The sequence below is a fragment of the Diaporthe batatas genome (genome assembly GCF_019321695.1).
Source record: "Diaporthe batatas strain CRI 302-4 chromosome Unknown Contig00002, whole genome shotgun sequence".
In the NCBI taxonomy this organism is placed as follows: domain Eukaryota; kingdom Fungi; phylum Ascomycota; class Sordariomycetes; order Diaporthales; family Diaporthaceae; genus Diaporthe; species Diaporthe batatas.
Window position 1 is genome coordinate 40,828 of NW_025408549.1, and position 23,266 is coordinate 64,093.

A 23,266-nucleotide genomic window follows, 5' to 3' on the forward strand; every position below is an offset into this window, starting at 1 on the left:
AACTTTAAAATATATAAAGTTTTAATTTATAAAAATAAAATAATTTAAAACTTAAAAAACTTTAAATTATATTAAATTAAAATTTTTAATTTAAATAAAATATATTTATTTTTAATATTTTAATTATTTCTTTTAATTTAATAATAATTTTTAAAATATATAATTTTATATATTAAATTTATTTTTAATTTATTTTATTTAAAATATAAAGAATTATATAATAATATTTTTATAATATAATTTTAATTAAATTTATTATAATTTTTAAAATATTTATATAATTTAAATATATAAGTTTATATTTTTATAATAATTTATTTATTTTATTTATTTTATTTATTTTATTTATTTTATTTATTTTATTTATTTTATTTATTTTATTTATTTTATTTATTTTATTTATTTTATTTATTTTATTTATTTTAATTATTTTAATTATATTATTTTATAAAATTAATATTAAAAAACTTTTTATATATTATAAGAAATACTTATAATTATATATTTATATTATAAACTTTAATTCTTAACTTCTTTTTAATATATATTTAATATATTAATTCTTAATCTAAATATACTAACTATACCTAAGTGGTGGGCGCAATATCACGCAACATTAAACATTATATAAGGCCTAGGAGGGGCTTATTTTACCGGAAGTGGTTATAGCTGTATGATATCTGCCGGTTGGTTCAACCTCGGAGGATTTATCTTTGCGGTCTGGGCTGCTTACCGGTGAAACCAACAGTTCCTTGCTGCAACGAGAGACCAATGGGTTGACAGTCATCGGAAATCATGTATGCAAGCCCCTCATTCCACAATACCACTTTATGACAGAGGCCAAGCATACTGATTCCGTACAAAGAGGTCGGTATAAATATACATATACATACATATATATATATATATATATATATCCTAGCTGGGCTGGGCTGGGCTGGGCTGGCTGTCTGTGTAGGCCCTACCCCGGACCATCCCAAGCGCTCACTTCAACAGAGGACATCTGGACCAAGTACGTACAGCCGCTCTGCATGGGAGCCATCCAGCTACAAGTGATGCGTCGCACCGCACGCTCATCAGTGCTCATTGCACTCCTGACTGGCGCTGCGGGAGCCGTTCACGACACTGCCACCGAGGTAATCAACCGCGATGTGGTGATTGTGGGCGGTGGCGCCTCAGGCGCACACGCAGCGGTGAAGCTGCGCGACATGGGAAAGACGATTGTCCTGGTGGAGAAAGGAGATGTACTCGTGAGCCAGGATAGCGCAATCCGCAGCAGACTATTACAGGGCTGACTGCGTCACAGGGTGGGCATACAAAGACGTATCGTGACCCCCTCACCGGGCAGCCAATCAATATCGGGGTCCAAGCTTGGACTACCTATAAGAATACCGTCGACTTCGTCACTGGACGCATGAATATATCCGTCATGGCAAAGCCGCAGACACCCCTTGCTACCAAGTACGTCGACTTCACAACTGGCCGCGCCCTGGACAACTACGTTGCTCCTACCAGCACTGAAGCGCTCGCCGCCATCAAAATGTACCATGAAATCTGCAAGCGATATGAGGACCTGCTCATACCAGGCTTTTTTAATTTCCCACTGCCGGGCAGCATCCCAGAGGACTTGACATTGATATTCAGAGACTTTGTTGACAAGTACAATATATCGGCGGCCGTACCGCGGCTTTTCGAACTGACGGGTATGGGTGTCGGCGAAATCATGAATACTGTCACGATGTACGTGATGCAGGCCATAGGAGCACCGTTGACGGGTACGTTTTTCGGTGAGACGAGCAACGTGGTTCCGGTGTCCGGTGACAACCATGAGCTGTACCTGAAGATCGGCGGCCTGCTGGGCCAGGACGTGCTCTATTCCAGCACCGTGGTCTCTTGTCAGCGTGGCGATGGTTCAGGCGTTACGATGACGGTGGAGGGCGCAGGTGGAGCCAGGAAGCGGATCAAAGCCCAGCGGCTTCTGCTTGCCATCGAGCCAAGTGCCGAGAACATGAGGCCCTTTGATCTAGACGCGAGCGAGTCCGCCGTCTTCTCCAAGTTCCAAAGCTCGGTGGTCTACGTCGGGGCGGTAAGGCATCCGTCGCTAGTTGTAAACCAGTCCCTGACCAACATGCCCACCGCTGCGGAACCGTCAAACTGGACGGCACTTCCCCTACCGCCTTTCAACGCTCGGTTCGACGATTTCGGCCAGGGAAGTAACCTTTTCCGCATCATCGTTCACACCGACGCTGGCCTGGACGCTGACGGAGCACAAGGTCTCGTGCTTGACGGGTTTGGTAAGATGGTAGAAAGCGGAGTCCTGGCCGCCACCGACGAGGCCGTCCAATTTGCGAGGCTCGAGGACCATGGCCCAACGCACATGCGTGTCGACGCCGATGAGATCCAGGCCGGATTTGTCCAGGCCCAGTACGCCCTGCAAGGCCATCGTGCAACTTGGTGGACGGGGGCGGCGTTTTCGGCCCAGTTTACGACCATACTCTGGGCCTTTAACGACTTGCTGCTCCCGAAAATGGTTGAGGGTATGGCGACCGACCAAGGGCATCTGTTCGGAGCCTAGACCGTCCTGCGAGCACCAGAGAAATACTATAATGTCATTGTTTTCCAAGCCCGGGTAGTTTAGTTTGTGGGTACCAGGGCATGCCTGTCTGCGTGATCAGTCTGACGAGCGTGGCAATGCAGTCTTGACAATCAGCACCAGTGGACAGCACGGGAACTCACATCCATCCCACGGACATGCGCAGCAAGTTACCTACCCAGCACCTCAAAAGCCCGCCGAAAAGGTTGACGCCAAGGGCATGTCATAGAACGCTGCTATTTGTCTATTCCGGCACCAAGGCGTCATAGCCAACGCACCGCTCATGTCTTGACATGACGAGTCCCGCCTGGTGCGCCGCGGCGGCTTCGTCACATGCTGTGTGCGCGTTGGCCCAGCTATGACTTCCGAGCAAGCCTGGACCTGGCCCTGATGCGAGGGCCGAAGAAGAACAGGACGTAGACCAGGGCAACCAGGCCGAACGAGATGAAACCCAGCGTTGCCATGGCCCACTTGGTCGTCATGTTCTCGAACATGGCGATGCCGGCGTGCGCAAGACCTGCGGCGATGAGAAACGACGGGATCAAGAACGCAGCGACAGCTGAGGCGGCAACGCTCGGGTAAGAGTCCGTCAGGTAGTTCAACATGGCCAGCCAGAGCAGGGGGTCACACACGGCCAAGAGGCCGCCAGCCACGACAGGTGACCAGAAGCTCACGGACCTAGACGGAACATACTTGTCAGCAAAACCTGCAGCGTAGGCGACCCGGGCGCCAGGTCAGGTAGCTGGCTTGAACACCCGGCCTCAGCAGGTGGACTTACCCATCGTCAGTGAAGGCGAACCACAGTAATGAGATGGGGAAGCCCCAGACGCCGACGAGGGAGGTGAGAAAGCGAGCTTCGGGCCGGTTGGTGCCATGGCTGAGCCTGTCTCTCCTATAGAGGTATGTCTGCAGGGGCACGATACAGAACATGATGGTGACCTATATATATATATATCCAGCATCAGCAAGCTTGCGTATATAGCCAGCGGCCCCAACCTGAAACCCTCCGGTGCCGTAGTTTGAGCGGGGGGTTGCACTTACGCCGACTATGAAGTTCAGATACGTGAGATCTGCCCCGATGAAGCTCAACCCATTGTTGTACACAAAGACGTCGAATACGCCGTCCAGGTACAGGAAGAGAAGGCCGTAGGCGAAGCCGTTGTACAGCCCAAGAAACAGCACGATGGGCTCGGTGACCATGATCTTCAGGGCCATGGTGGTGACGAACCTCATCTCTTTCAGGACGTCGATCTTCTCTGCGATTGCGACTTCTTGGGGGTCGGCGGACCGCTGTTTCCTGACGGCCCTCGCGATGACGGTCCGTGGCAGGGTCTCGGGCAGGAAGCACATGCCCAGGGCGAAAGCAGCACCGATGATGACATTGATCCAGAAGACCCACGGGAGGCCCATGTTTGGGTTCTCGGCTATCCATTCCCCGACAGGCGAGCCGATGGAAGGGCCGGAGTTGGCGGAGGCGACGAACAGGGCCACTATGGGACATCCGAGTCAGCGCCATGGAGGCAGCGGGCAAGGGGATAAGGGGATTCCACAAGAAGTCCACAAGAAGGTCCTTACTGGGCTGGCCAGCACCATCCGAGTCGCCAAAGAGGTCGGCGATGGTGCCGGCGACATTACACAGGGCAACACTGCCGGCAGCGCCACACAGGAACTGGAAGATGATCAGCATGGGCAGGTTCAGGGCCTTGGCACAGCCAATGTTCAGGATGGCATAGACGAAGATGGCTCCGACGTAGACCCATTTCCGGCCGTTGATGTCCCTAGATGGCAAGGGTCAGTGGTGCGGCGGTGCGGCGGTGCGGCGGCGCGGCGGAAGATGGACGCAACACATACGACAGAGGCCCGAGAAAGGCAGGGCCAACGGCAGTGCCAATGATAAACATGGACTGGCCCAGGGCAATGACCTGGGTGCTGCCGCCATAAGTCTCCTGGACCAGGAACTCGGCCGACACGTATGTGGTGGTGGTCAGGGTGACAAACGCCTGCAGGAGGCAGTACCAGAAGATGATGAACCACTTCTTTGTCGAGCTCCCTGTGGACCTGTGCTCAGCGATGCCTGCCGAGGCAGGGAAAAGAAGACGACGCACAGTGAATGGGATGATGCTCGTCGGCAGTCTTGACACGCGACAGCGCGGCGAGGGTGGCGTCCTCGAGAGAGGTGTTTCCGGGGCTGGGAGGGGCCGCCTTCTCGATGTCGGATAGCTCCTTCTCAGCCAGGGGCGGTGGCTGTGTGGGAGCATGTGCGGGTGTGGAGGCCATGATGATCTATCTGGCAGGCCGCAGACAAGGATGGATGGAAAGACTGGTTCCGTAGTGTTGCTGCTGCTGCTGCTGCCGCCGCCGGGGCCGGGTGGGATCACAGAGACGGGGACGAAAGCGTGGCGTGGGCGTGAGGGAGACGAGGACGAGGACGAGGACGAGACATTGTTCCAAATCACAGCAGGGAGGCTCGGTGAAGAGCCGGAAACACGGGCTGCTTTTAAACAACGCTTACGCCATGCAACAGGTAGATAGATAGATAGGTAGATAGGTAGGTGGATGGATGGATACCGGCACACCTACAGCAAGACATGCAGTGCAGGGGGGTGGGGGGATGTGCCTGCGTGCCTCGGGTCCTCGAGGTAAAATACTCACTTGGTAGTAGGGCTGATAATGGACTGGTGTGACGACAAGGGCTGTGTGTAATGTAGGCGAGCCCCACAGTGGCGGCGAAATGACCTGGGACTTGCAACAGGGTCAGGCCAGACGAGCGGGCAGGCAGGCAGGACAGGACATGTACGGAGTACGTATGGTGCCCCGGTGGTGGCCGCAAGCCCTAGCACTCGAAATTTTCAATATCTGGGTCCGCCAGGGACTGGACTGGGAGTGGGACCGGGACTGGGACCGGGGTTGAGATTGAGACCGAGCCTGCAGGCCTGGCGACATGCTCGGGTCTGAGGGATGCGGGCACCAGAAAAGGTGCAGGTGTGATGAATGCAGGTTGATGCGAACATGCATGCTGTGCTCGGGACACTACTATAGCTCCATGATGGTCTGTGTATATTCGAGTTGTATATTGTATGTTGTATGTTGTATAGTGTATATTGTATATTGTGCGGCGCAGCACACCTGCAGGGGGTCGAGATAAGCATTGCGGGAGCTTCTGTGTCTTTTGCTTGGCTGCTTGGCTGCTTGGCTGCTTGGCTGCATGGCTGCCCGGCTGCATGGGGGCCCCCGACTGTGTTCTTTTTCTTCTTTTCTTCTTCTTTTTTCCTCCTCGACCATTTCCCTCCTTTTTTGGTGTCTTTCGCACCGTACGAATCCCTGACGGGTCGTACGGGTGTGGCATCAGCTGTGCCGCGGTATTCTGGTTGTCCCCCCCCCCGTACGGTGTACCCCGGCACTATGGCCCTCGAGCGTGTAGATTGATATCATGCACAGGGAGACAAAACAGGGTCGAACCTATCGATAGGACAATTATCAATTACAATCCCATCTCAGCTGGCCCCTGGTAGCGTCCTGGGTTTTGCGTCTCCTGAATCCGATCCCAACCCCGCGTCTCATTCATCGCCTGGCTACTTGTGTACAAAGGACCCAGCCTGGCGGCAAGGGACACGTCGTGTGTACCTAGGTAGGCGCCCCTGATTATTCAGTGAGGTTGGCGTCCTCGGCCAGCTGCCTTTGTTCCTGTGTCGAGTTGCTGCGCTCCTGGCGGGACTGGATGTCCCCGAGCTTGACCCTCCGCCTCGCATCAATGTACATCACTGGCGGGGTTCAAGTGTTAGCCTGTGTGCCGGGGTGGGTCCGTGGGTCCCGAGGCCGGTGCCAGGGGTGCTTACTGTACTCCTGGTAGGTGTGTGGCATCACCTTGACGTCCTTTGGCACCGAGAAGGTGTAGTTGAACTGCCCTGTCGGCTTGGTGGTGGTGTCGTGCTCAACATCTAGCTCCCACACACACGCGCGCGCGTGCGAGTCAGCAGTCTGTCCCCCAAGGGACGCAGCTTATTTATGGGTGGGGGCCCCACGACATACCTCTGACCTTGCTGTCAACCCTCACGTGCACTCGCGTGACGGGCTTCTCTGGATCCCTGTGCTGTGGCTCACTGCCGCCCTCTTCGAGCAGCGGGGGGTCGGTATAGGCAACGGTTGCGCGAAGGTACAGGACGCTGCCCACCGGGACGGGGTTCCGGAAGGTACAAGGGTCGGCACTGATGAAGGTCTGCGGCGGCGGGTCAGCAAGGGGCTCGCGCGGGGGCCCGCGGCGGACGGGGCGGACGGGGCGGTGGTGGGACGGACATACGGGGCGGGCATGGGCGAAGCTGGCGGCACAGCAAAAGGCCAGCTCAAAGGTCTGCTTCAGGTGGAAGCCGCCAAAGATCATGGTCTGGTGCCTGTTGCGGTACTGGGGCTGCATGATGGCGGCGGTGGACAGCTGGGTGGAGCTCATGGGGACGACGTTGGCGGGCTGGCGGAGGGGGTCGTTGGGGTCGTGGTAGCGCAGCTGGCGGAGCCAGATGGCGTGGATGAGGGCGGACTCGGGGTCGTCGGGCTCGGTGGCCAGCAGGGAGGTCCTGCTCATCTTCTTCTTGGCCAGGGACTTGGCCTCGCCGGCGCGGAAGAGGGCCTCCTCGCGGGGGGAGTCGCAGACGAGGGCGGGGATGCTGACGGGCTTCTTGGAGGCCGGGTCGAGGGCGACCATGGTGAAGGTGCACGTCAGCAGCTCGTCCTCGGGGCGGGCGGGGTCGCCCTCGGGGCGGGCGCGGGCGACGCGGCAGGTGATCTCGACGCTGCTCCGGCCCGAGGCATACGTGACCTGGCCCGAGTACTCGAGGTCGCAGATGTCGGTCAGCGGGTGGGCGATGGTGATGCGGTCCAGGGCGGCGGTGACGGTGGTGACGCCGGGCCCGGTGTGCTTGTAGACGATGACCCCGGAGAGGGCGTCCAGGTCCATGAAGATGGTGCCCAGCCGGATGTGGCCCGACGAGTTGATGTACGTGTCCGACAGCCACGGGTCGCGGCCCAGCGGCAGCACCACGCGGTGGTAGCTGTCGCTCATCCTCCTGGGGCTGAGGTCGCGCTGCTGGGGGGCCGCCTCTTGCTGCTGCTGCTGCTGCCCCTGCCCCTGCTGCTTCTGCTGCTGGCGGAAGGCCTCGATCCACGGCGTCGGGAGCCTGCCGTCCGTCAGGCCTCGAAACACGCCGTCGGTGGTGCGCCGTGCTGTTGTGCCCAGCCGGCGGGCCTGCACGAGGGCCTGCACGCGGGCACACCATCGTGCCCGGCAGGCGGTGGTGGCCCACGCGGTCGGTCGGCCCGTCATGTTCATGTCTCAGATGAGATGGCTCTGGGCGTGCACATGCGGCTGGTACGGCATGCACGACATATACGGCATGTGCGGTGCACACGACGCCAGGACGCGTCCCGGGCCCGTGCTGAGGCCCGTGCTGAGCCCGTCGGCTCCCGGCCGCTGTGACGTTGCTTTAAGCTTATCTTATCATCCGGGCGGCCCTTATCGGCCATGCTCAATCGGATGTACGTACCTCTGTACGGAGTACTACGTACTTAAGTACTGACATGGCCATGGCCATGGCCAGCCAGGCTTTTGAACCCGGTGCCGGCTTCCCCGGTCGCACCCCGACAGTCCAGAGGGGGCCGGGGTGGGTTCCCAATCGGAAGCACGGCCAAGAGCCCAAAGCGGCAGGCCTCGAGTCGAGCACTATATCCCCAACATATCACCACCTCTTGGCTTCTGCAGTCCACCGCCCGCCCCCTTTTGCTTCAATGACACCCAAGACCACGGCCAATTTGCGGAGCCCACCTCTCCGCTGCTCGACGACACCGCTGTACTACATGGTATATTTCTTACACATATAGCCACTGGGCAGCCGCGGGTGTATTGTATTATATGAATATGTATACAGGTAGACAGGTAGATAGACTCGCATCTATATATACAGCGTCTTCAGCCCCCCCCTTTCTTCATCTTTTACTTCTCGGCCTGACCCACCATAGAGCCCAGGTCTGCTCCCGATAACCCCAACATTCGACAGACACACACACACACACACAGACAGAGCCAAGATGCGTTTCCACGTCCTCACCGGCCTCCTGGCCCTGGCTTCTACGACCTCCGCTGCCATCACCTGGACCTTGCAGAAGGCCGCAAACCCTACCACGGACCAGGCCGACGCCTACGCCAAGATCGAGGCTGCCATGAGGCTTGCTGTTGCCCGCTACGCCAGGTTTTCCGACGCCACCAAGAGGCTGACGATACAGTACGAGGTGAGTGCTGCCCACGTCCATGTCGATGGCCGAACCGCTGACTCCCACCGCCCAAACAGCCGAGTGTCGCCACCGCCGACGGCAACTACAACGGCAACATACGCTTCGGGTCCAACAGGTCCTACATGACTGAACGCACAGCCATGCACGAGATCTCCCACACCCTGGGCATCGGTCAGACTGCAGCCTTCGACACCAAGTGTGCGGCCAATGACTGGGCCACGGCAACGCCACTCTTGAGGTCCTGGGACGGCTCCAGCGCCAAGATCAACTGCGGAGGTGGCCACATCTGGCCCTATGGGCTCAACGTCAGTTTTGATTCCATCCTCCAGCCCCCGCTGCTGCTGTCGAATAGTACTGACATCACATGGAATAGTACGAGACAGAATGGAGCACAACAAATGCAGACAGGCATGTGCAGCTAATTGATGCCATGCTGGCCGACGGGCTGTGAGACGTGGACTTACCATGCTTGTAAATATATTTGAATGGTGAACCATTTGACTCGTAGGCCTGTCGCAACTGATCGGTGACGCTTTGCAGACAATGGTGGACACTGCTTATTATTGTGCATGCAGCTGTGCCCTCGTAATACTAGCTACCTGGGTAGCTACCTAGGTACCTAGGCAGGCAGTATGCATGTTTTAAGAGTGGTTGCGGTCTGTTACTCAAACTAATAATGAGATGTTGTGACACAACAAGTTCCACGTTGAATGCTTGGGAATCTCGTTATCTTGTTAATGACTGGCCGAAATTACTTGGTTTAATAGACACCAATGACTTCAATTAATGGGATTCTGCACCTAGTTAGTGGTTTCGATAACCCCAAAATCCAGTTCAGCAGTGTGATGATCCTATGCCCATACAACATTCCAAAGTCAATTGCTTGAACTACCTGCTTAAGTAGGTAGCAAGAATAAGAATACCAGCCTAGCTACATGAATCTATACCGCAGTCTCTCCACGCATATGCGCATATTCCTGATTATTTACACACACTTTGATGCCTAGGTACCTTGGTATTTACGTGCACAAATACTTGGTCATGGGTCCACTAGTCTTGTTGCAGTAACAAGGGTGCTTAGTTTCAAAAATGCCTAGGTGTACTCGGTTCTTGACGGCACAAATCTGTCTGAAAAACAAAGTTTATAACATAACTACACTTGTATACAAGATATGTAATACTATGGACATCAAAGTCCGTCCTATTAACAACCCAGGCCTCCAAGCCTGTACTGGTCAATGTCCAACTGTACAGATTTTCCGCTTTACCTTGCGCCTACACGTACACCGTCTCTCTCAGAGCCTCCGAGGCCTTGCGGCCAGCCAGCCTCGATGATCAAAAGAATATACCGTGCGAAGGGCTGCCGAGGCGGCCATTGGCTTATTAGTCAACAACACCAGCGGGGGTGTTGCAGAGGACGCCTTGCTCAAGCTGCGACGTACTGTTAGCACATGGGGGCTCGAGGCCGGGCCGAAGTCGATGACGCCAGGCCCGCCGAGACAGAAGGAAGACTCACGATGGGGAGGACACAGCAGCGAGCCTGCTGGCCAATGGCGGAGCACTCGGCCTGGAAGTCGGATGCGTTGGCCGGGACGGTTGGGGGGTCCGCGCAGTTCAGGTCGGCAACCCCGAGGACATCGGTAGCGCAGCACTGGGCGGTGCCGTACAGGCCGGAGCAGGGGATGTAGAGCTGGCGCTCCTGAAGCTCGACAGGCGAGGACAGGGCAACGCTGGCGAAGAGGGTGGCAACGATGGTGAGGTACTGCATGATGGGCTGTTTCTTTTGGTGGTATGGGGACGATAATGATGATGATGGTGGGTCAAGAGTCTTGAGGTGTTGTTGAGATGCTGAGGAGCGAGGCAAGTTGGATCTGAGCGAGTATGCAGGAGGGTATTGTGGCTTTTATACCCGAGGACCTGGGCTCCCTCCGGGCGGTTTTGCGCGCAGGTTGGACCAAGAGGCTACGTCGACGCGTCGTCTCTCTAGGGGACAGCAGCGCCTCTGACATCAGAGGGGATCAAGACCGTCATGTATCATGTGGAAGAGGACGCTAAGTGTTGATTATCTTGCTCTGGGAGGGTGGACACAAACAAGGGGACATTTCAGGGGGGGATACCAAGGGGGCATCTCAAGGCGGGCATCTCAAGGCGGGCATGCGGCGGGAAGGAGTACGGATAGCTGCTCTGCTACTCTGCTGCTCTGCCACTCTGCCACTCTGCCACTCTGCTACTCGGGCAGGCCAGCAAGGCCCGGTTCGTCTGATGTGAGGAGGCCCTGCCGTGAGAGGCATCAAGACCTCCTCCGTGCGAGCCCGGGGCATCTGGGGCACCCCGGCAAGACCAACAAGAACCTGGACTGGGATATGGGCCGCCGAGAGGCACTGAAGCATTGGACGACAATGACGGCGATGAACGCCAAGCCATACCATACCACGCAGTCGCGCAGCCGCGGGCTCGAGGCGGGCGTCGGGCCAGGGGAAAGGTGCCAGAGAACCACAGTCAGTATAATGGCAGGGGCTGGTATAAGTCGTCGTTGATGCGCCACGCAGCCCAGGCAGGATCGGCATATGCGCAGGAGTAGAGGCCAATGGCAGCCGCGAGCACAAGGATGACACAGTCCACCGCCACAAGGTCGAAGGTCGAAGGTCGAAATACTGCCTGGCAGCCTGGACGTTGTTGATTTTGGCCCGAGGGCAGACGTCAGTGGTGGTCCTGGTCCATGGCAACATGTGCTGTGCCTGACAGGGGAGGGGCCGAGATTGCACGGCCATGCATCATAGGACATGGGAGAATAGCGTGCAGTTCAACGTCGACCAGATCCCTGTGGGGCGCATCCGCACCCAGCCAATCGTAGCTTTGCGACGGGCCCGGGCCCCCTGGTGGCAATCTGGGGCTCCCTCAATGACGGCAGCCACGCACCCAGCCCAAGTCTGTCAGAATTCGGTACTCTAAATTGGCCGACCACCCCGGACCCCAGACCCCTGCCCGCTCGTCCCATCCCATCTGAGGTCTGCCAGCTCTGCCAGCTCTGCCAGCTCTGATATAGCCCAAGCCCACCTGCCCACGCAGCCAGACGGCTTCCACACACACCCACATTCCTGTTTCCTGCTCCTGCCCGACTCCCGCCCGTCGCCCTCTGGCGCTGACGCAGTACTACACAGTGGCGGCCGTTACATCGCCAGAAGTCGTGCCCACCACATTCTGGCCTGTTCAACCGCCTCTTATGATGCCAGGATGCGTACCTGACCACCCCTGTCCTCCTTTCTTTCTCTTCATCATAGCCCCAGCTCCCACTCACAAAGCCGCTCGCTCACACACCTCGCTGCCAAGCGGCCTCGCGCTCTCACAACTCCTACCTACTTCGTACTCAAGCTACTGTAGGTGCTACTAGGTGGTAGGTCGGCAGGGGGCGCAGGGGGGCAGGGGGGCAGGGGGGCAGGGGCGCCGGACAGTCTTCACAACAACCATCACCGAATCCGGTCGAGCCGTCCCCGGGCTGCCGGGCTGCTTGCCTGTTGCGGCCCACCTGCCTCTCATCTGTACAGCGCCATGTTACGCTCCTGCTAGATAGTCTGATAGTACGATAGACATATATACTGTACTACTGACTGGCCTGACTGCCTACGCGCACAGGCTGAATGGCTGACATTGTGTCTGCATGGCGCCAGGCGCTTCAACACTCACTAGTCTGGCTCATTGCTCATCTGGCAGTCTGGCTCGTCTTTGCCACTGCGTAATATCGGCCCCTAACACATGCCTCTTGTCTTGTCCTGGACACATGGTGGTCTCGCACCACACACTCCCTGCCACCCTGCCAGCCTGCATCGCGTCTCCTCCCTCCTGGGTCTCCAATACGAGCCCTCGGCCTCCGTCTGGAACCAAGTAACCTGGTGCACAGCGCCCCGTCCTGCCCCTCGGCCCGACTCTTCGCCATTGTCGCCCGCCGTTGTCATGACGGTCGGCCGGTCGGCCGGCCCATGTTGGGCCCACCTCACACTCGAGGGCTTGCAACCCCCATCCGTGAGCCCCGAGATGGCCAGGAGCCTACGCGTATGCTGCAGCACGCACCCAAGCACCCAAGCACCCAAACATCATGGCAGAGGCAGGCAGCCGGTGGGAAACTCTCACAGGCACGTTTGGATTCCGCCATGTCGACTTTTTGTCTCTGGGCACACAGGTCCCCGCGATCAGTGTACCGATTGTATTCATACAAGTAGCGCCAGTCCGCCCTCTAGCACGTGCACAATCTATCGTAGGCCTCCGAGCACTCGCCCTCATCCCCGCACCTGGCCCTCCCTGGCTTCTCCTCGCTCCGCTCCCTGCACTAGGCGTAGAAGTTGACCGTCTGCGCGGTCTGTTAGCGGGGTGCTGCCCACAGCAGGGGGGCTCCGGGGCTTCCTGGCGGGGAATCAGGCTCACCTCCTTCTTCTTGGACTGGACCTCGGCGATGGCGTCGACATAGTGCTCGTGGCTGATCTTGTTCTTGCCCATCCTGAGCGCGATCATGCCGGCCTCGACGCACACGGCCTTCAGCATGGCGCCTCCGAACTCGTCCGTGCTGCGCGCCAGCTCGCCCCAGTTGACGGCGCTGTCGACCGTCATCTTTCGGCTGTGGATCTTCAGGATCTGGGCCCGCGCTTCCTCGTTGGGCAGCGGGAACTCGATCTTGCGGTCCAGGCGGCCAGAACGCAGCAGCGCCGGGTCGAGAACATCAACACGGTTTGTTGCCGCCAGCACCTTGATGCGGTCATCCGAGGCGAAGCCGTCAAGCTGGTTGAGGAGCTCAAGCATGGTCCGCTGCACTTCTCGGTCGCCCGACTTCTCCGAGTCGAACCGTTTCGTGCCGACGGCGTCGAGCTCGTCGATGAATATGATGGACGGGGCCTTCTCCTTGGCCAGCGCGAAGCAGTCTCGCACGAGCTTGGCACCGTCGCCGATGAACATCTGTACCAGCTGCGGGCCGGCAAGCTTGAGGAACGTGGCGTCGGTCTGGGCGGCACAGGCCCTCGCCAGCAACGTCTTCCCGGTCCCGGGGGGCCCGTACATGAGCGCGCCTACAGTGTCGTCTCGTTAGTACGGTATACAGCGGCACAGACCCCGTGAGTGGGGACACCTCGACAGCACCCAAGGACTCCACCCGCCTACTCACCCTTTGGTGCCTTGATGCCGATCTTCTTGAACCGCTCCGCTTCCTTCATCGGCCAGACGATGGCCTCCACGAGCTCCTCGATCTGCTTGTCCAGACCGCCGACATCGCTGTACTTTTCGGTCGGTTTCTCATCGACCTCCATGGCCTTGACTCGGGAGTCGTATTCGGCAGGCAGGGTATCGAGAATGAGGTACGAGTCCTTGTTGACGCCGATGAGGTCGCCGGGCTTCAGATCCTCGGGGTCTACCAGCCCGATCAAAGGCAAGAAGATGGTCTGTCTCGTCGAGGTCTTGATGACAGCCGACTTGCCCACCCTCGTGGCATCGAGATCGATGTTGGCACCCTCCTCCGACGACTCTGCTGTAGGATCCAGATCGAGCAGCTCGACGACGTTGCCGACCAGGTACGGGAGCTGTCGGTTGTTCTGGATCTTCTCCCGGTTCTCCTTGATCTTCTCATTCATGGTTGCTTTCTCGTGTTGTAACCGCTGGAATTCGGACTTCATGATTCTGGCATCGTTTTCAAGTAGTCGCCTGCGGTTCAGTATGTCCTGGGTGTTGAGCGAGAGGATCTCGTCGTCGATGACGTTTTCCTCCTCGGCATCCTTCATCTCAGCGTCGCCGTCGCCAGAAGGCTTGTCATTTCCGTCACCCTTGTTGTCCTTGCCATCCTTCTTGTCCTTGTCGTCGCGGTCGCGGCGCTCGAGATCGTCCAGTTCCTCAAGGGACGCCATGGTGGCAACGAAGAAGGGTGGGGGGGGGGGGTTTAGAAGGTTTGTGATGGGGAATCCGCCTCGGGGTGGTCAGTACTGGTTGAAAAGAAAGTATGAGGTTGGCGAAGTGGCAGATGGGTCGCTCGGATGGGTGGGGTGGTAATGCAAGGGGCACTCGAGCAGGCGTGGGTGGTGAGGAGATGGATCCAAGAGGTAGTGTGTTGAACAGCTTCGGAGCTGGAGGTTGGCGGCTTAGCACGAGGCAGGCAGGCAGGCAGGCAGGCATAGGCGCGTCACCGGACCTTAGTCAGCTAGCCAAGCTGTGGCAGCCGATAAGCTCGCTTATCCACCCAAGTTGGCACCCACCGTACACATGAATTGATGTTACCAAGACTACCTACCTAGGTACTGAGTACATAGAGTCGTACAACCTGAGACTACTTGATGATCTGACTGCTCGGCCATGGCTGTCACGTACCTAGGTAGGTAGGTAGCTACTGCAATCTTACGTACAGTTTTGGGGTGTCGGTCTCCTACAATAGCCCCTGGGAGCTGCCCAGGGAGAGGTAATATGTGAATACCTACCTACCTAGGTATATAGGTAGGCAGGCTGTAGGTGCGAGTCCGCTCTCGCACTGAGCACGACATATCGAGCATCCCCGCCAACGGGGTCCTGCCAAGGATCGTAATCTTGGTATCATTACATCTCATTGCTGCTGCTGCTAGCAGTGCTAGCAGGTCGAATTGCCCCTCCCCAAAGAAAAAAGTCTTGAGCAAACAGAAGACAGCCGGCACGTGGACAGGGCTGCCCGTCTTCCCCCCTTTGAGCCACTGGGGATTACTCCTCATCCACGAACCTGCTCGCAATCTGGCCGAAGAAGGGAACCTCGAACCTGTCGAGCATGTCCGCATCACGGTATGCCTTGAGGGTCAGGAGGGCGACCAGGCCGAGATCGCAGAGGAACAGAAGCCACCCGAGAAACACGGACCACGAAAAGATAAGATGGACGATGAAGACAGCGGTGAATAGGAGCGCGGACTGCCAGGCGTGGAATCTGCTCCGAGTCAGCTGCGGTCGGGGCAAAGCCGTCTCGGACCTACCTGACGTAGTCGCTCTTCCTCTCCAGGATCAACAGCAGGATGGCCCCCAGCGGCGGCAGCGCCAGGTAAGCCAGGCATGCCTCGTAGTCCAGCCTGATGCCCAGGCTCGTGTCAAACTCGTTGATGCCCTCCCTGTCGGCGGCCAGGCCACTGCCTATGTTGCCAAAGTATCCATCGGCGCCCCGGGCGGCGGCGGCGGCGGCGGCGGCTGCAGGGGCTGGGCTGGCCTGGTAGTTGGGGCTGGCGATGCGGTATCCGCTGGCCTGCCAGTTGCGCTGAGGCTGGGGATGCTGCAGCGGCGGGGGGCTGGCCTGGTTCGAGCGCTTCTGGTAGGCGGAGGGCGAGAAGGGGCGGCGGTCCAAGGAGGCACGCGGAGATGCAGTGTCTGGCGAGCGGGACTCCTCTGGAGCCGAGGCCTGATAGGGCGCGAAGTTCATTTGGACGCGTCTGGCTGTGGACAGCAGTCCGCGGGGGCGTCGCGTTTACGGACCACAAGCAAACATGGCCCGTGGGACTTGTGATGACCTCAGGCAGCCGACGGTGACGGTGGCCGACGTGCTGCTGTCGCGTCAGGTCAAGGGGGGGGGGGGAGAAAGCTTGGGGTGCCTCGGGGTTGGACAGGCAGGCGACTGGCCTGCCCAGGTTTCCCCAGGGAGCTGGGGACTTGGGACTCCGCCTGCCGCTCGCTATCGGCTCCTCTGGGTATGGGGCCAGGCTGGCTGCAGGGGCCCCGACGCTTGCGGCCTAGACCAGACTGTACCTAAGTACGTACCTAGGTGGGTACCTAGGTACCGTTGTACACCTGCAGTGTGCAAATCCAGAGCGCCTGGCGGCCCGCTCCGTGGCTCGCTACATACTTACATGACTTCTCTGGCATGGTCGAGTGCAAGTAGTCAAACACCGTGGGCGACAGCGCTATTGGATGAGTCGGCGTGTTGTCTGAGCTCCTGAATAGTACACCCCTCGCTCGTTTGCCGAAACACAATGTTGAAATGCCCAAGAGTAGTCTGGACCCCCTGGACCGTTCTCCTGCGGGCCTCTCAACCAACGAGTTCTTGAGGCAAGGTACAGATGCATATGGCACATGCAATAAGTGGTACATTGTTCCTCCAGCCTCATGCACCGCAAGCTCCCACGGCCGAGGTGGTTGTGTTCGCGATGGTTGACGCCAAACCTGTTTCCCGCTCACCGCTCACCGCTCACCGCTCACCACCGAGGTCCTATTCGCTCTTGTTGTCATCGTTCTCGCCCTCCTCCAGCATCGTCCTCCGTGACTCCATCGTCACCCATAAGCTCTTCGATGCGCCCTCCAGCGCGGTTGTGAGACCCAGGCCTGCGCTCTGCAACATGGCCACGAGCTGTGCACGCAAGCCGTCCAGGCCGCCATCGATGCCGCCCACCCATCTCACGCCTTCCGAGTCAAAGACCTTGCCTTCAATCCTGCCGCCGATGAGAAGCAGCTTTTGCAAGCCGCTTTGTGTCGTGAGATCGTGGTAGCCCGGGTTCTTCTTCCGCGTAGGGGCGGGGAACGCGGGCGGGCTAGGCGACAGTATGGACAGCGCTGCGGCCAGGTGTTGTGGTGACACGGCCGGGAAGGTGAGGAGTGCCACCTGGCCGACCATCAGCGGCGCCAGCTGGGCGTAGGTGGAGTCCTCGGGAATGGCACCCTCGGTGGCCTTGACTGCGTTGTATGCCGCCATGGACAGGTCGTGGGTGTAGCTTTCCTTGGCGCCCGCAGCGTGGGACTTGCCGACAGCGGCCGGGTCGAAGAACTCAACAACCTTGAGGGCTTGGTCAAAGGTGCGCGTGCGTATGACCTGCAGGAGGATGTTGGGCGTGATGTCGACGGGCAGCTGGCCGTCGGGGGCTGCTGGGGCAGGCGGCACGGCGGCCAGGGCGGCCCTCAGCTCGCGGCGTATGGCTGCCCACTCGGCGGCTGTGAGGTTGTTGTGTTGGAACATGAGCATCAGAGGCGTGGACCGGAGGAGAGATGTGTAGGTGCGCAGAAGCTGGGCCTTGCGCTCCTCGGAGCGCCTGGCGCTGAGAGGCTTGGTTGGAGGGACGTAGTCATCGGGCAGCCTCAGCATCGAGGCTATCGGGGCCGCTGTGGCATACTGCCTCGGGGCTATGGCGACGGCGGAGGAGGGCGCCCACACCGGCGCGCTGCAACGGCGCGGTGTGTGCACGTTGCACCTCCACGCAGAGGCGGCAAGCCTCGTCGAGGCTTGACACTGCACCCTGGGCGGCATGCTGGAGGCGAGATGCGTGCGCCCGAAGACAAGGACTGGCCGCGGCCGGAGCAAGACAAGACAAGACAAAACAAAACAGACAAGACAAGAGAAGGAGGCAGGTTGGAAGACTGGCCGGCCTTGGAGCTCAGAGCTCAGTCAATCTTGGGAGTGTCGATGCAATCGCAGCCAGGGTCGTGTCTTCGAAATTTCTGGCCCGTCTGCCCAGCCGGTGGAGACTGGGTACCGGTACCAGGTACATGGTGATGGGGTGAGTCTGGGTGGGCCATGCCGATCCAACATGGAGATGTGCACGTACCCTCTACTCTACCCATGTGTGAGCGTGGGCAGGCAGGCAGGCTGGCAGGCCGAGCTATTAACGATAAGATAGGAGGGCTGCAGGGCTGCAGGGGTAACAAGCAGTTCCCATAATCGGGATTGGGTTTGCCTATGACTCTACCGTGCCGACGCCCTTCCCTCACTTACTACTACTACCTGCTACTTGGGCCTCACCCATTGCACCTCCTCAACACTCGGTGCCGGGCGAGATCACGCAAAGCAAGACAAAGCAGGACAGGGTAAAACAGGGCAGGGCAAGTCAGGGCAAAGCCCCGAAAATGGCTGCGCCCACCACCGACCCGGGCCGGAAGCTACAGTCCGAGTCGCAACCGGACCTCATCGAGGCTTCCGCCGGTGCTTCACAGCCCCCGCCTGTTGTCGACATCAAGCCGTTGCTTTCGCGCCTGTGGCCGCGAAAACCAGACGTCACCGCCAGCGAGATCTCCGACGCAATCGAGCACTTCTTCACCGACCGCATCGACGATGTCCAGACAGGCGCCCTGCTCATGTGCCTGCACTTCACTGGCCTGGACCGCGACCCCGAGGTCCTGTCGCAGTGCGCCCAGAAGATGCTCAGGGCCGCCGCGCAGGTCGACTCGCACCTGCTGCGGCAGGTAATCGAGACCAGGGGCAGGAGGGAGGGCAGCTACTCTGGCGGATTCGTAAGTCAGCCTGCCCGTCCGCCTTGACTTGCCTTGGCTTGCCTTGACTTGTCCTGACTTGCCCTGCTCCTGCTGACCACCATCTACCTCCCGCCTGCGCAGTGCGATATAGTCGGCACAGGTGGTGACTCCCACAACACCTTCAACATTTCCACGACCGCATCCATCCTCGCCTCCAGCCTCCTCCTCGTCTCCAAGCATGGCAACCGCGCCTCCACCTCAAAGTCTGGCTCTGCCGACCTCATTGCAAACATGTGCTTCCCCACCCCGCCCGACATGTCCGCCGTCGAGCCAGCCAGGATAGGCCAGATATACAGCAAGACGAACTATGCCTTCCTCTTCGCCCCCTCCTTCCACCCGGGAATGCGCTTCGTCTCCCCCGTCAGGAAGAAGCTGCCGTGGCGCACCGTCTTCAACCTGCTCGGACCCTTGGCCAACCCCATGGATGTTTACAACAGGCCCATGCTCGAGGCGAGGGTCATCGGCGTCGCGAGGAAGGACCTGGGCCCAGTCTTTGCCGAGGCTCTACGCCTCAACGGCGTGAGGAAGGCCATGGTTGTCTGCGGGGACGAGGAGCTGGACGAGGTCAGCTGTGCCGGGCCGACCCTGTGCTGGAGGCTTGCCGAGGACCCCGCAGGCGATGTTGTGGTCCATCACTTCAGGCTGACCCCCGAGGACTTTGGACTTTCCAGGCACCAGCTGGACACGGTCTCGCCGGGCAAGGAGCCGGCCGAGAACGCCAAGATCCTCAAGAGCATATTGAACGACGAGCTCGCCGACGACGACCCTATCCTCGAGTTCGTGCTCATCAACACTGCGGCGCTGTTTGTGGTCTCGGGTGTCTGTGACGCAGATTCCAGCGATATGGGCCATGGTGATGATGGTAACGTCCTGAAGGAGACAGGGCCTGGTAGTGGGAGATGGAGGGAAGGGGTGAGAAGGGCACGCTGGGCCATCAAGAGTGGCGAGGCGTGGCGGCAGTGGGAGGCGTTTGTCCAGGTGACAAACGATCTAAACAGTGGACCGTCTTAGTCTTTTGTTCTAGACATACAGTTAGACCCAAACGTGGTTCACGGTCTGCTAGTGACAATAGATGGCTATCAAGGGGCGTATCCTTCCCGCCCCTCCCCCCCGGCCCACCTCCACCAAATTTCCACAGGGCCAACAAATGGCCTGCCTATGCATGCCCCATTTCCCCCCACCCTATCTAGCCATGACCGCCTTCACGGTACCTTTGACACTCGGTCGGCCCTCAAATCCAATATCCTCAATCTCTGGGTGCTCACCGGCTCCTCGGGATATCCACCGTGCCAGCAGGTCATTGCTCTCCTTTGGCTTGATGTTGTTGTCCCGTGTACCGACGGTCAGGTGCGCAACCTTGTTGACACAGTGCCACTTGTCCTCGGGGTCGTTCAGCCTGACCACGATGGCCATGACACGCCCATCATAGACAACACGTTCCAAGACGACCTCAACCTCCGCCAACGGGCTGTCGGGGACGCCGGAGCTGGCTTCAGCCTCGGCCTGTAGTTTCGAGTACCGGTCCCACAGCTCAGGATGGTCTTTCGAGCTGGCACGGTGCATTAGTGTGACGTGAAACTTAGGCTGGATACGACGGGTGCCTCCCAGAAGCTTGTAGAAGCGGGACTTTTCGGGGCCGGCTTCCCTGAATGTCTTCTCGAGGATGGGGTTGATTTCCGCGGCTGGCACATCAACCGACATGTACTCAAGGGGCTTCTTCTTAATTTTCTTCTGGGCCTGGGCCTGTCCGCCATTCTGGTTTTCTTTGCCGGGCTTTTTCCGATCCGGTATCGTGTGTCGCAGGTCAGGACGGTACTCGTCCATGGCTTCTTGAATGACACGGTCCATCTCCTCAGCCTTGGGAGTATTCGGTACCAACTTGGGGTAAAGGCGCTGGAGCTCGTTCACCACCTTCTCCAGGTTCTCTCGGCTGGACGCGAGAGGATCGAGGTTGATAACGGCGTCAAAGCCATCGTCTGGTGCTCTATCGCTGTCCAGAGGCTCGAACCTGTTCAGGAACCCTTCCATGATGCCCCTGACCTTGTGGGGGTCGGTGGCAGCCTGGATGGTCTGGTGATTGTCGCCGCGAGCAAAGACGCGGCCCTGCGTGATCTCGCGCACCCTGTCCAAGTTGTTATGCACGAAATTCAAGGCCACGAGGCGGGAATCTGCGTGCTGTATCTTGACATCTGTGAGGATCTGCTTTCTCTCGTGTTTCTGGGCATTGTTGCGGTCGGCAGTGACGGCAGGGTGGCTCTCCAGCTGCTCAAGTACCATCTTGGTAAAGCGCGGGGGCCGCTTTGCGCCGGTGATGTTATCGTTTTGGACGTGTCCGAAACCAAAGAGCTTGGAGAGCCCGACAGCAATGGTTGTCTTGCCGCAGCCGATGGTTGCGATGGGGACGAGGATGACGTCCCGCTCGACCTCGGCGTGCCCGCCGTCTCCGAATAGCTCCTCGAACTTGGCCGCATCAGCACCATCGATTTTCTTGAAGGCCAGGAAGTCGTTACGGAGGGCGATGATGCCATGATTCTGGGTGTAGAGCTTGCTAAGGTTCGGGTCGGCGGCAAGCCTCTTCTTTGCAAACATGAGATACTCCTCGGTGATTGCGCGATGCTTCGTGACCCTGGGCGGTTTGCCTGCGATCAGGGCCTTGGTACTCTCCCTCCACTGGCGGTACAACAAGTAAGGCTCCTCGAACTTGTACTTGAAGAACCAGTCGAAGGGCTGGACCTTGGACGGATCCCAGGAGCGCTTGCAGCGGACGACAAAGCCCTCGACGTCACGGCCCTCGTGCGCACCGGTTTCTGCGCACTCCTCCAGAAACCTCCTGACCTCGGCGATGGTGTCCATCCTGAGAACACCGACCTTGCGAAAACCCCAGGTGTCAGCAAAGTGATGGACCGAGGCGGCGGGGTAGGTCATGAACTCCGGGAGGTTGACATTGATGCCGTGCAGGTAGAGGCCGGCCTTGTCGGGGCCGTAAGCGAGAATGTGCTCCTCAAAACCGTCGTCGCACAGCTCGGCGACTGCAGTGATGTTGCGGCTCCTCAGCTCGCGGGCAAGGTCTTCCTTGGTCCTGCCCAGGGCTTGGAGCTGGCGCTCTACCCAGCGCTCACCAGCCGCGGCATGGCTGAGGTTCACGTCGCTGCGCTCGCCCGTGGAGTGTTTACTGCAGACCAGGAGGGTACCGTCTTCCAGGCCACTCATGAATATGATGCAGCCATTCTCCTTGAGGGTGAGCTCGTAGGGCCCGGTGGTCTGGGCCTCAATGGCATCCCAGCGGGTCTCGTGGACCTCGCCGACGTTGAAGAACTTGTCATAACCGCGTATAGCGATCTCTGGGACGTTGTTGCGCGTCCTGGTGGTGAACAGGCCGCGGGCGTAGGTGGGCAGGCCGCGCTTCTTGTACTCGTAATCCTGGAACTTCCACGAGTCGACGGTCAGGCCGTCGCGTGAGCCGGCGACGGCATATTTGTTCTTCTTGGCGGTGAAGCCAGCCTTCTTCTTGTCCTTGGCGGCATCCTCTAGAGAGCGACACAGGCGGGCAACGTCCTCCGGGTTCTGCTCGGCAAAGGGGGTAGCCGTAGGTGCAGGGGCGGACGAGAGGGCCGCAGCCTTGTCCTGCACCGGCTGCTCCATGGCCTGGCTGGCTGTGCCTGCGGAGGTGGGGTGTAGTAAAGGGGCTGGAGGTCTCCGGCACGTCACAAAAAGAGGCGGCAAGCAGTATAATGCTGGGCGAGGGCGAGGTCCGAGGCGAAAATACTCGGGTCGCGGGAGGTCTGGGGCTGAAGATAAAAACTGATGGGCGAGGGTTTTGGAGGGCCAAGGGCTACAAAGACTCAGACGGCAAGGGGTGAAGGTGTTGTGAGGAAGGCGGCAACCGCGCACACTAGGCACACGAGGCACACGAGGCATTCACTGACCGAGATTGTTCCGTCTCGAGTGCAGTTGAGTCGGGGTGAGCCATTCATACAACAGAGGCGAAATCAAGAATGAGTCAAACGGCCAACAGCCAGCGACCGGCCCTCTCTTAGGCCTGCCTGCCTCTGTCTGCCTGCCTGCCTGCCTCGCCAGACTCGCCCAGGCAGAAGGCCCGCCTTGGAGGCCACGGGGAAATGACGAGAAGACCATCTGGGCGCCTAACTACCTACCTAGGGGGCTCTAACGGTCCTCAACTGG

The 23,266-nt window shown here is 58.2% G+C and overlaps 10 protein-coding genes across 10 annotated transcripts; 3 read left to right on the forward strand and 7 right to left on the reverse strand.

Annotated features, from left to right (window-relative positions):
* Nucleotides 1-1,249: 1,249 nt before the first annotated feature.
* KVR01_001327 (uncharacterized protein) lies at nt 1,250-5,424 on the reverse strand. Its single transcript, XM_044783610.1, has 5 exons — nt 4,445-5,424; nt 4,169-4,371; nt 3,635-4,083; nt 3,372-3,532; nt 1,250-3,271 (listed from the first exon to the last, which is right to left on the reverse strand). The coding sequence occupies exons 1-5, from the start codon at nt 4,849-4,851 to the stop codon at nt 2,950-2,952; spliced, it is 1,542 nt and encodes a 513-aa protein (XP_044649282.1). The 5' UTR covers nt 4,852-5,424; the 3' UTR covers nt 1,250-2,949.
* KVR01_001231 (uncharacterized protein) lies at nt 1,748-2,575 on the forward strand (the record flags this gene model as incomplete). Its single annotated transcript, XM_044787966.1, has 1 exon — nt 1,748-2,575. The coding sequence occupies one exon, from the start codon at nt 1,748-1,750 to the stop codon at nt 2,573-2,575; it is 828 nt and encodes a 275-aa protein (XP_044649186.1).
* A 339-nt stretch (nt 5,425-5,763) lies between the features above and the next one.
* KVR01_001718 (uncharacterized protein) lies at nt 5,764-8,013 on the reverse strand. The gene is made up of 4 exons (XM_044787208.1): nt 6,891-8,013; nt 6,623-6,809; nt 6,430-6,531; nt 5,764-6,354 (listed from the first exon to the last, which is right to left on the reverse strand). Exons 1-4 carry the CDS (start codon nt 7,911-7,913, stop codon nt 6,236-6,238), a joined length of 1,431 nt encoding a protein of 476 aa, XP_044649673.1. The 5' UTR covers nt 7,914-8,013; the 3' UTR covers nt 5,764-6,235.
* A 151-nt stretch (nt 8,014-8,164) lies between these two features.
* KVR01_001621 (uncharacterized protein) lies at nt 8,165-9,323 on the forward strand (the record flags this gene model as incomplete). The annotated part of the gene is made up of 4 exons (XM_044793979.1): nt 8,165-8,516; nt 8,600-8,869; nt 8,929-9,177; nt 9,246-9,323. Exons 1-4 carry the CDS (start codon nt 8,493-8,495, stop codon nt 9,321-9,323), a joined length of 621 nt encoding a protein of 206 aa, XP_044649576.1. The 5' UTR covers nt 8,165-8,492.
* Nucleotides 9,324-10,255: 932 nt separating this feature from the next.
* KVR01_001394 (uncharacterized protein) lies at nt 10,256-10,640 on the reverse strand (the record flags this gene model as incomplete). Its single annotated transcript, XM_044792265.1, has 2 exons — nt 10,256-10,303; nt 10,389-10,640. 2 exons carry the CDS (start codon nt 10,638-10,640, stop codon nt 10,256-10,258), a joined length of 300 nt encoding a protein of 99 aa, XP_044649349.1.
* Nucleotides 10,641-12,435: 1,795 nt separating this feature from the next.
* On the reverse strand, nt 12,436-15,187 carry KVR01_001708 (proteasome regulatory particle base subunit RPT5). Its single transcript, XM_044794709.1, has 3 exons — nt 14,022-15,187; nt 13,292-13,926; nt 12,436-13,217 (listed from the first exon to the last, which is right to left on the reverse strand). Exons 1-3 carry the CDS (start codon nt 14,752-14,754, stop codon nt 13,197-13,199), a joined length of 1,389 nt encoding a protein of 462 aa, XP_044649663.1. The 5' UTR covers nt 14,755-15,187; the 3' UTR covers nt 12,436-13,196.
* A 4-nt stretch (nt 15,188-15,191) lies between these two features.
* KVR01_001601 (uncharacterized protein) lies at nt 15,192-16,724 on the reverse strand. Its single transcript, XM_044785343.1, has 2 exons — nt 15,835-16,724; nt 15,192-15,788 (listed from the first exon to the last, which is right to left on the reverse strand). Exons 1-2 carry the CDS (start codon nt 16,269-16,271, stop codon nt 15,572-15,574), a joined length of 654 nt encoding a protein of 217 aa, XP_044649556.1. The 5' UTR covers nt 16,272-16,724; the 3' UTR covers nt 15,192-15,571.
* Nucleotides 16,725-16,752: 28 nt separating this feature from the next.
* Nucleotides 16,753-18,320, reverse strand: KVR01_001765 (uncharacterized protein). Its single transcript, XM_044794037.1, has one exon. It carries the CDS (start codon nt 18,081-18,083, stop codon nt 17,055-17,057), a length of 1,029 nt encoding a protein of 342 aa, XP_044649720.1. The 5' UTR covers nt 18,084-18,320; the 3' UTR covers nt 16,753-17,054.
* Nucleotides 18,321-18,382: 62 nt separating this feature from the next.
* Nucleotides 18,383-20,210, forward strand: KVR01_001410 (anthranilate phosphoribosyltransferase). Its single transcript, XM_044787745.1, has 2 exons — nt 18,383-19,063; nt 19,166-20,210. The coding sequence occupies exons 1-2, from the start codon at nt 18,680-18,682 to the stop codon at nt 20,093-20,095; spliced, it is 1,314 nt and encodes a 437-aa protein (XP_044649365.1). The 5' UTR covers nt 18,383-18,679; the 3' UTR covers nt 20,096-20,210.
* Nucleotides 20,211-20,233: 23 nt separating this feature from the next.
* On the reverse strand, nt 20,234-23,045 carry KVR01_001947 (tRNA ligase). Its single transcript, XM_044788807.1, has one exon. It carries the CDS (start codon nt 23,000-23,002, stop codon nt 20,267-20,269), a length of 2,736 nt encoding a protein of 911 aa, XP_044649902.1. The 5' UTR covers nt 23,003-23,045; the 3' UTR covers nt 20,234-20,266.
* Between the last annotated feature and the right edge of the window lie 221 nt (nt 23,046-23,266).